General features: G+C 56.8%; 4 protein-coding genes across 4 annotated transcripts; 2 read left to right on the forward strand and 2 right to left on the reverse strand.

Moving 5' to 3' along the window:
• Window positions 1–2: 2 nt before the first annotated feature.
• DICSQDRAFT_110123 (homoserine kinase) lies at window positions 3–1,291 on the reverse strand (the record flags this gene model as incomplete). Its single annotated transcript, XM_007368722.1, has 3 exons — window positions 3–277; window positions 376–495; window positions 566–1,291. The coding sequence occupies 3 exons, from the start codon at window positions 1,289–1,291 to the stop codon at window positions 53–55; spliced, it is 1,071 nt and encodes a 356-aa protein (XP_007368784.1). The 3' UTR covers window positions 3–52.
• A 561-nt stretch (window positions 1,292–1,852) lies between these two features.
• On the reverse strand, window positions 1,853–3,301 carry DICSQDRAFT_67110 (uncharacterized protein; the record flags this gene model as incomplete). The annotated part of the gene is made up of 4 exons (XM_007368723.1): window positions 1,853–2,536; window positions 2,594–2,783; window positions 2,849–2,974; window positions 3,180–3,301. 4 exons carry the CDS (start codon window positions 3,299–3,301, stop codon window positions 1,853–1,855), a joined length of 1,122 nt encoding a protein of 373 aa, XP_007368785.1.
• A 6,119-nt stretch (window positions 3,302–9,420) lies between these two features.
• On the forward strand, window positions 9,421–9,783 carry DICSQDRAFT_13197 (uncharacterized protein; the record flags this gene model as incomplete). Its single annotated transcript, XM_007368724.1, has 1 exon — window positions 9,421–9,783. A coding segment is annotated over one exon (363 nt), but the record flags the coding sequence as incomplete, so codon positions are not given.
• A 234-nt stretch (window positions 9,784–10,017) lies between these two features.
• On the forward strand, window positions 10,018–10,443 carry DICSQDRAFT_66991 (CENP-B protein; the record flags this gene model as incomplete). Its single annotated transcript, XM_007368725.1, has 2 exons — window positions 10,018–10,235; window positions 10,284–10,443. Coding segments are annotated over 2 exons (378 nt in total), but the record flags the coding sequence as incomplete, so codon positions are not given.
• Window position 10,444: the final 1 nt, after the last annotated feature.

A 10,444-nucleotide genomic window follows, 5' to 3' on the forward strand; every position in this document is an offset into this window, starting at 1 on the left:
ATGCTCTGAACTTTTGATGCGGCTTGCTTGGTACTACACATCTCCGCTGGCTTCATTGATTATGCTGTACAACGCTACCGCCCACGACCTCGAGCACCTTCCAGTCAACCTCGATTCCATGGCCCTTGAAGATCGTACGCGCATCCTCTGCGATTGCTTCGAAGCCTCCTGTGGCCAGCGCCAAGATTGTTGGCCCTGCACCAGATAGACAGATGCCCAAGAGCCCTGGATGTGTGGAAGGGGTGATGTTGTTCGTCACCTCGGGTAGGCCGGGGATCTGTAATCATGAGGGAGTTTGAATATAAGTACGGGAACGGACTCGGTGGGGGCGCGAAGGATAGAAGCAGTAGATGGTGGAAGGGACGGCGCGCTCACCAGAGTTTTACGGTATGGCTGATGAACGCGGTCCTTCATCGCCTCGTAGATGAGCTCGGGGTCCGGCGGGGTCTGCGCCAGGGCGGTCGTCAGCACCGCCAGCCGTTGCAAGTTGAATACCTGCCCGCCGTTTCGAGTTAGCAGATGATCACGCGAGTGACCCAACAAGGGGATGGACGGCGGGGCGTACGAGATCTTTCCTGGAGTACTGCTCCGGGAGCACGCTCCGCGCCTTGGCCGTGCTCAGCTCGAACCGCGGGATGATCGCGAGTGCCTTGATGCTCCCCGACCACCCGAAGCGGACGTAGTGCCCGATGCCCAGCGGGGGCTGCGGGGGGTCCATCCCCCACCCCTCGCCCGCGTCGGGCGGGTACTCCGGGAGGACCTCGCTGAGGGGCACGCTCGCGGCCTCCGTCGCGGCGGCGTCGAGCTCGCGGAGGTACGAGCCCACGAAGCCGCCGACGAGCGCGGCGGTGACGTTGTCCGGGTGCCGCTCGACCATGAGCGCGAAGTCGAGCATGCGCTCCCGCGTGAGGTGCAGGCGGCCGAGCTCGTTGCCGAGGAGCACGCCCGCGACGACGGCGGCGCCGGACGAGCCGAGCCCGCGGCCGAAGGGGATCTCGTTCGCGCAGTGGATGGCGAGCGCGGAGGGGAACGTGGGGATGCCGTGGCAGCGGAGGACGTAGAGCGCGACGCGCGTGGTGAGGTTCTTGTACGCGTCGAGGGGGACTTCGTCCGCGCCCTCGCCCGAGTGCGTTATCTGCGGGGGCACGGGGGCGTCGGCGGGGGTGATGGTGACGGTGAGGGTGAGGTGGAGGGAGAGCGAGAGGCCGACGACATCGAAGCCGGGGCCGATGTTGGCTGAGGTCGCGGGGACGCGGATGGTGAACGAGCGTGGGCTGTTGAGCTCAGTCATCGCGGCAAAGCTCAGGCTGCAGTGCGAAGCCCTGGGCGCTAGCTCCCAAGTGCTGCGCTTACTGGAGGTTTGTATGTTCGCGAATATGACTCGACCGTCTCTGCAGCGCCAGTCGCTCCGTGCCACGAAGCGGACATGTCAAGCCATGACCAGCTATTTCTGCCTGTCATGGTCACGTCTATTAGACCGCTATGACTGCCGACGTTCATGCCCTGAGATGACTCCGAGGTAAGACGTCATATATTAGACTAATACTGCCCACGTAGCTTACATTTGTATCTCGCCTATAACTTGATCACACGAGGGGCACATCCGGTAACAAGAGAGCGACAATCAACTAGCATTGACAGCATGAACCTATAGCTACATGACGGAAAGCAGAAAGCTGCGGCTAAACTAGACATTCAAACGCGGGCCACTGCTGGGTCTGAGTGATCTACACCCCAATAAATATGCCAAATAATGTATAACGTCATGGAGTCGTGAGGTGCTCATGCAACAGTGAAGCTGGAAATCGGTGTCAGCATACTGATAACAAGGTGTTGGGACGAAGAGTACGCACTAAACCATATCATCGAGAGCTCCGTGCTGCGCAACAGCGACAAGAGCGGGCTGGTGGTTCGCCGCGGTGTTGATCGACGCAAGGCGGTACGTGCCCTTCGGCAGACCGCCCGCAACGACCGTGGACAGAACGCCATTCTCCGCCGGGTCGTTCAGGCCCTTGAAGAACACGAACTTGGTCGGGTCCGTGACCTGCGTCGTGTCCAGCGCGGCGAGCTGCTCGATGACGACGTGCGAGTGGCCCTTGATGTCGCCCTGCGCGTTCACCTGCTGCGGCGCGGCGAAGTAGTTGTCGTTCGCGTTCACGAAGTTGCCCGTCGCTAGGTGGCTGACCGCCATCTGGATCGTGAAGTTCTGGCCCGCGGCCACCTTGCCGTTGTTCTTCGGGAACACGAACTTGGACGCGGGCATGTTCGTCGCCGCCGCGATGACGCCCATCGGCGCGGGGTTGCACGAGCCCGTCTTGATCTGCTGCCCGTTCGTGAGCGGCAGGTCCGGCACCGTCGCGCAGAAGTTGATGAAGTTGTTCGAGGACGTGAGAGACGGGACTTGGCCCGCCTCCGGCTGCGCCTGGCCGTCTTGCGCGAAGCCCTTCGCGATCACGGAGTCGAGGAGAGTCAGCGAGGTCTGCGGGTCGTTGCCGTTGTTGCCCGACGCGGTGTTGCTGCCTCCCTTCGCGGTAGCCTGTGCAGCAAAGCGTCGGTAAGTTGATCAGTAAGACTATGGTTCTGTCAGACATACAGAGGCAGCGGCAGCGGCAGCGGACGTCTTGGTAGCAGCGGTCGACTTGGTCGCGCTGGCCTTGGCGGAGGACGCATTGGTCTGTGCGTCACTCTTCGCACCTGTGGCAGCGATGCGCGCGTCACGGTCAGCGGCAGTCGTGCAGGTGATACTCGTTCCGGGGGAGTTAACGAGGGGAAGAGCGGCGCATCTGAAGTATCGTGCGGCCACAATCAGCTGGAGGCGCCCGAGAGTAAAAATTTGCGTTGTACGCACATGAGGCCGCCACCGCACTGCTGGAGAACAAACTTGCCGTTGACGCATTGTGCGAATTTGCTGTCCACACACGCGTCCTCGCCAGACTGGCACGCGGAATTCGCGTCCAGAGCCGCGAACTTGTTGCTAAAAGCCAAAATGGCGAAACGAACATGGGCGTCAGTAAAGGCTATTCTTGGAACAAAGACGAAGCTGGAATGGATGCACAAAAACCACGCCGCCGTCAAAGCAGAGACCACAACGCATGACGGTGGCGTCATTGCCTTGTCAATGGAGACAAGGACGCATGGAACGGTACGACAAAAGATTGACTACAATAACTCGCACTTACTTGAGCGCGATCGCATCCTGGCCATTCTGCAGCGTGAACGAGGCGCGGCGGCTGAGGGGCTGTGGGCGTCCAGCAGCGGCGACGAGAAATAGGGAGAGCGCGACGAAGAGGGAGTACTGCATGGTGCTGATTTCTTGGTGCTATCGGTCGTGTAAAAAGCTCAAACAAAATTATACAGCCGGCGATCTACGCAGTGCGAGGAGCGTGAGGGAGTGTGGGTTGACACCGGGTCGCTATGCAGAACCAAGTCGACAGACTCTGTCGGAGAGACGATCCCAGATCGCAACGAGGGAGAAAGAGACGAGACCGAGAGAGGAGAGGAGTGAGGATGGAGTATGAGACCCATTAGGGATTCATCCTTTATACAAGCTAGATGTGCCGCTCGAACCACAACACAAGCAACGGCCATACCGCTTTGGCAATGGCACAGCGGCATCCCAAAAGGCTCAACAATGACTATGCGTCCAATCATACGCGCCGGACGCTGCCCATCGGATCCGTCGCGCGGGACACAAACAGTCAGGTTGTGGATGTTGCGACACATGGCGCGTGGCGACACATTAATGGCGCGTCCCACGGGCGCACGGTCCATGGAAAGAAGACTCCCTTCAAGAGCTTCCCAAGATGGTTCTCGGTCGCCGCCGTGCAGTAATTCTTCACGGCATCGCGGCCAAACGGCATGCTGCATACATGGAATACCTTTTGCCTGCAGAGCGCTCCGACAGCTGCCAGAGTGTCGAACTGCAGGCCTCGAGAATCCTGTGTCGAACGCGCACCCGTGATGCGCTGTGTTGCCCATCAAGCATACCTATTATTAACCAGAGAACAGATTCGGGGACTGATGCGTAACAACCTTACTGCACTGGTGAATTGAGGATGATCATAGCGCGGACGGCCGTGTCAGATGCCATATGAGAGGCTCGGATAGACGCCTCTGAATGCTGGGTTTTCGGCAACATTCTTGCTTCGAGCTGTTCTTCGGTACCATCTGCAGCATGATCGTCACATAGCTGTGAAGAGTGCCCCTGACATAGGCTTCAGTGACAGTATGGACGGACGGAAACACCTCGACATTCGTACGTTACTTCAGGGTCATCCCAGTGCGCCCCGCTTGTGCAAGACCCTGGCTCTTGGAGGTTTGAGCGGGCGGTGATGTGATAGGAAGTAAGGCGAGTGCCCAATAGGTGGCTTCACTGGTAAACGCACGGCTGTATACCGCGGCAAGCCTGCAAAAATTCGTCGACAGGCTCAGGACGCAGAACGTAGACCGACTTACGGTGGATGCATGCGCACCTCCGGCTGAGACGCTGCTGGGACGCTGCTTTAATTGTCTGCCACCGGCAGCACGTTGCCATAGCAAGAGTCAAACCGGGACCCAGAGCGAGTGTTCAATCACCTCAACAAGCCTGGTCATGCAGCACTCGTGGCGAACGAAAAGCGACAGTAGGGGTGCTCGATTTGTGCCCGCCGCTCATCCCGCCGCGCACTTGAGGACCAGCCGGGTAGTGCCCGTAGCGGTATCTAGTGAAATACGCTTGAGATGAGTCTTCGAGTCGTCCTTGGGCTCCAAGGTGGCTGCCATAGCTTTGGGAGGTCGCGAGATGGCGGCGGGCGAGGGCCTATCTGTGAGATGGCAGTCGAAGGAGACAAGAGGGTGGACCTGGGCAAGGGTGCGCTCGCCGCTCTTATCGGATCAATTTTGAATATCGAATGCCAGGCGTGAGTCGAAAGTCTGTGCCGGCGACGCGAGCACGTGCGTCGCGACGGGAGACGTTGACACGTCTTCTCTCCATACTACTGCGCTGACGCCTGTAGGACTACCCGATCAACATATCGTAGGGTGGACTTGACATCCTATCAGTCCCTTCAATATAAAGGTACGAACAATCTATCCTGGGTCTCGGCGACTATGTCTGAGTGTTACTACGTACCCACTGTGCGGATCCTCCATAGATGCACAGAGCGATCGTTGGCCACAGGTTTGTCCTTGTTCTGGATCACATGTCATCTCCCTCATCGCGAACACGGTTCTTGCAGACGTCGTAGCCTTTCTAGCAAGTCGAGCCCGTCTCTGTCTATAGATTCACGTGGGATGAGGTGCACCTGCCACACCTCGGCTCTCCAAGACACAGGAGGGAAACGATCGCAGGCAGACCTTGTAAACCCCCTGTGTGCCGGACTAGACTCAACTTCACGAGGCTGACAAGTCGACATTCGTGCATAGTAGCCCGCCAGCGCAACTGCTAGCCGCGGGCATACTCCGTCAGCCTATCCCCCGAACAACACACACAAACGTCGACTAGAATCATCTTCACGCGGCTGACGACCCAAACTCCGTGAAGGTCAGCCCGGCATCACATCCGTCAGCCAGCCCTGCCAATGGTTTCAGAACCCGCACAGCACCGCAACTCCTCCTCCACCCCCAACCGCCATCTTCTCCGCACCTCCGTGGGTTATCCTCATCATCTCGACTTCGTATGCGGGTTGGGATGTCCCCCCTCTATCCTCATCCACGCAAACGTTGGGCCTCATCCCTGCTACTACTACTCCGTCTATCGGCAAGGATTAGTGTCCAGTCATTAGGTCACTCCTGCCTCACACCCGAGTCGAGAATGTCGCCGCATCCGGGCATTTTAACTGCCGAAATCTCTCATGAGTGACGGCAAAGGATGTTCACTCGGTGAGCATGGGTTCATATCCTTGTCCTTTTGCCTCGACCTGATTCCCTTGACGGTTCAAAGGCTGTTTTCTCAGTCGCCCGTCACTCGCGGGAAATATTGCAGTCACCGACCAAATCGTTCTCCATGGTCCCTGGCGTATCTCCTCTAGCACTTCCGGTGCCACGGAGTCTTGGGGTTGTATGTCAGGTGGGGCTGACGGACTTGGGCGGTGGCTCCCCCTTGTCTCATCTGCCCCTTCGGCCTACGGAGACGATGGCGGCTGCTTCTTCTCTCCCCCGAAACACTCCGTGAGCTGATGATTCGCACACCTGTGAGAAGTAATATCTGAGGCTCCATTGTACAGTTGCTTGGACAATTCCTCTCCGCTGGGAGGGCATCATGGTCGCACCGATGGTCGTGGACGCTCCCCGATCCCATCCTCAGAGGACCTCCCATCCTTCTGCAGTCACTACGCCAAGCATCCTGTTGGAAACTCGCGACAGAGAGATGGGGAGATGCGCCAAACGAGATGTCCAGACGCATGGGATATGTTGTTGTACTATTGTACCCGAATATACAAAGAACTTCACTGGATGGTCGCAATGCGAGTTATGTGTGAATGATGTTTGTCTGCAAGTTCAACAACCATCCACACTCCTCTCGACGAGCGAATGCAGCGGTAAGCCTCCCGACAGTCTGGTCCCAGACACCGGCAATCGTCACGCCTAACACTGGTTTGTGAGCCTGCAAGGGTGACAATCGAGAGGTTCATCAGTCTAGACCAGCCGCGGCCGGGAAACAATTCCAGGTGTGGCACATTCAACCAACCTACCTCACCTGCCTGTTGTTGGAGGGTGCGATCACAAGAAACACAACCACATCACCTTCCGGTGAAGGCATAATGCACGCGACTAACCCAGCCCCCCGTGAAGGAACGCCCGGCAGCTCAGTCTGCCGGTGATCGAATGGTGGTTGACATTCGTCCTGAACCGAGCAGCGGTTCGCCAGCCACCGTGCGCAAAGGTATAAAGGGTAGTGCAGGACGGCCATCACTCCTCATCACGAACCACCACCATCGAGCCTCCCCACAAAGCATACCATCAATCCGGCATCGATCACCAGCAGTCATATATGAACGCAGCATATCTCTTCTTCTGCCTAGCAATCTCTCACTCTCAGCAACATCCACCATAGTCTCCGATGCCTCTGTTCCTGTTTCATCCAACTCGTCCTCCCGACTCATCATCGAACCGGGGACGGGGCATTCGTGCCCGGCGGTCCCCGCCCGCCTTCGAACTCGCTTTCACCTCCTTAATTACGATAACCTGCTCCGGAATATTCGCCGCCGACTCCTGGTCAGCTAGAACGGATCACCTCGCCTACATGCCCTCGAGATGTTGACCTTCCTGGGGGAGGGACATCAAGGTGAGTCCTGAACTGCCTCGCCTTCGGTCGTATCAGGCTAGTGAGCTGACCGCAGCTGCAGAGGGCCAATTCGGCAACAAAACGGCACGTACGACGCCATATATGCACGTCCTCAGCAAATTGCAAGGACGGCATGAAGACGCGTCCATGGCGTTCTCGAGCAACAGTGTTCATCCCTCCGGGCATGGAGCCCAGATGCCGCGAGACGTCGCGGCAGCGCCTAGAGGGATGCATTCGGTGAGCGCCCTCATCGCTATCCCGTTCCAGCGACTTCGATGGCTGACGCTAGCTCTCAGCTCGTGGTCGCTTTGCGCAGTACGCTAGCCGTGGCGCCGCTCGCCAGTCCCATTGATTTGGAGTCTGGTACCGAGGTTATGTCCGAGTCGTGCGCACATTTCCAACCAGCCCTCAGGCCTTCGGCCGGGGCCGAGGGCTGGTTGGGGATTGTAGCAGGGCTGGACGGGTCGAGGCGGTGATGTACGCCAGGTTGTTTGTGGAGGTGTCTACGAGGCCGATGTCAGTCGGGATAGCAGAAAAGAGAAAAGCCCGAGTCCACTGTGTTCCTGCCTTACAGTACAAAAAAAGTGAATCACAAGGAAACTATTGGACTCGTATCGTTTAGACTGAGCTTTTGAGGACAAGACAAACGACCAATCACATGTTCAAGTATAACTGCTGGCACCGAGCCCAGATTCTTGGATCTCAACTACGATAACGGCATAGACACCACGAATTGCACAGTGTGCTGTAAGTTCTCGGACTGAGTAAAGTCTCTTCAGAATTGAGCGACTGGACTCACACTCGATCGAATATCGTTCGATTCCACCGAGAGGATACGTTTAAAATTCTGTCTTATATGTGAACGAACACGGGGTCAGCGCGGCGCCGGAAGGATAGAGAGGTATGTTCTCTAGTCCTGTCGAGGCTATTGATGTGACAGATCTCGCACTCGGCAGCCGCCCCGCTACCATGCGATGCAGACACGACAGCCCCAAGGCGTCGTAGTCCAAACCACGAACGCACCTTGCCCCTCTGGACCTCATACGCACACCCCGTGACCTTCGTGCCTGGCAGAAGAGCGAGTGCCCCTCGAGGAACTTCATGTCCGCGTTCAGCAGGCGTTTCAAGAGTGGTGGTTTGGTAGTCCCCATTGTCAGCACTTCCCAAGCATGGTTCGTCACCTGGAAAGCCAGTGCAATGTAGCGTGGTTGAGAGCTCATTTACTGAACCACTGACAACGCCAGTGCAGAGCTTCGGTAGATCTAATCCGGTTGTGAGCCCCAGTTGTAGGCCCCGGTTGCGAAAAACCTCTGCTAGTAGCCTTCGGGAGGACATGATGCTGCTTGATTGTGCTTTGAAGGGGCACGCGCGGCACAGGCCTCAAGGCTCATAGTGCGAGACTTACATATTGTGCTGGCGTTGAGTGACAGAGTGGGTACTGATGTCCCAAAGTAGCGGCTCACGTCAGCTGGGCGAGAATCACAAGCGTGCCAAATTGGGAACCTGAGCGAGGCTTGTCGAGTCTCTGGTGATCTCGACCGCCGTGCATGACGCCTCATCTGCACTCGTCCTTTTAGCATCATTCCTTCTCTGCCACCGACGTCCTGCCGGCCCTCTCCTTGATTGGAAAACTCTCCGTTCTTTGTCTACAGTCTTTAACCGGTCCTTCGGACACCCATGGGTCCCTCGGACGCTCCCTCAATCCTGCGCTCCCCTTGACTTCCTCTTCAATTCCATGTATCTCAATGTCATCCTACAGCATATAATACACTAGATCTTGATTTTCGTGTCTCCCCGTTGTCTGCACAATAATATAAGTTGTCATCTTCACCTGAGATCTGCCATTTTTGGGTTGTTTTGGCTTTCATAAGCGAAGTCGCTGCTGCCGTCTCTCCAGATTGACAAGATATGTCAAGTGGTATCCTCAAATGACACCGCTGGAATTTATATGCTTATCGGGCTCAAAATGTGCTCACCGATGTCGCGATCTTACGAGCGACTCGAGGAGACATTTGCCGAAGTAAGCGCTCAGTCACGCCTTCTTAATCTGGTTTGGCCGTACTGAACGTCCGCTCGGACTGGACAAGCGCTCTAGCAGCGTAGACCGATTAATCAGATATCATTGCCCTACTTCACCATCCACCATGCCTGGTCGTCGCGCACTATCCAAGACAAAGAAGGCTCAGATCGATGCCGAATTTCAGGAAGAATGGGTCACCATCGCAGCCAACCGGTACACAGAAGAGCAACAGTCTGGGAAGAAGAAGCTGAAGGGCGTGAGAGCAATCTGCAAGGAAGTGGAGAAGGAGTGCTACAAGAAGACCGGAACGTCCATCAAGCTGCCAAAAAGCTCCGTCTCTAATCGAGCCAGCGGCAAGCCCAGCATCCGAGACTTCAACGCAGAGAAGAGGTGGCTACAGGCGGATGAGGAGGAGGAAGTCATCGACTTCGCTATCAACGCCGCGCTCCGAGGGTTCCCGCTCAATCACCGACGTTTGCGGGAGCATGTCAACCGGATATGTTGGGCGCGAGAAGCATCAGGCTTCCCTGAAGATGGCGTGGGTCAGGAATGGACAACGCGGTTCGTTGAGCGCCATTCAGAGAAACTGAAGCCGTACTGGTCCCATTCTCTCGATAGCTCCCGCGCACGTGCAGTCAATCCCCACACTCATAAAGCATACTTCGATCTCCTTGAAAAGACAATCAAGGGCGAGGAGGGTGAGGAGGAGATCAGCCCAGACTGTATCTACGGTATGGACGAGACTGGGATCCAGGAGGGTGTCGGCTTGAAGGAGAGAGTACTCGGACCTGCCGGACAGAAGGTCCAGTACCAACAACGCAGTGGTGAGCGAGAGAACATCACTGTCGTTGTTACGATCTGCGCCGATGGTACCTCGATTCCGCCTGCCGTAATCTTCAAGGGACAGGCCTTTCACACGAAGTGGAAGCAGAACAACCCGCTCAAGGCCGTGTAAGTGAGATAACTATCATTTTTCTATGCCATGCTAACACAGCAAAGCCTTGGTCATTCGCCAAAGGGCTATGTAGATGGCGAGATCGGGATTGAGTGGATCAAACACTTCGACAAGCACACGAAGGAGAAAGCTGCAGGGAGACGTCGCCTCCTCCTCGTAGATGGTCACGCATCACACTACACCTTTGGGTTCCTCGATTACGCCC

Source organism: Dichomitus squalens (assembly GCF_000275845.1).
Source record: "Dichomitus squalens LYAD-421 SS1 unplaced genomic scaffold DICSQscaffold_39, whole genome shotgun sequence".
NCBI classification, from domain to species: Eukaryota; Fungi; Basidiomycota; class Agaricomycetes; order Polyporales; family Polyporaceae; genus Dichomitus; species Dichomitus squalens.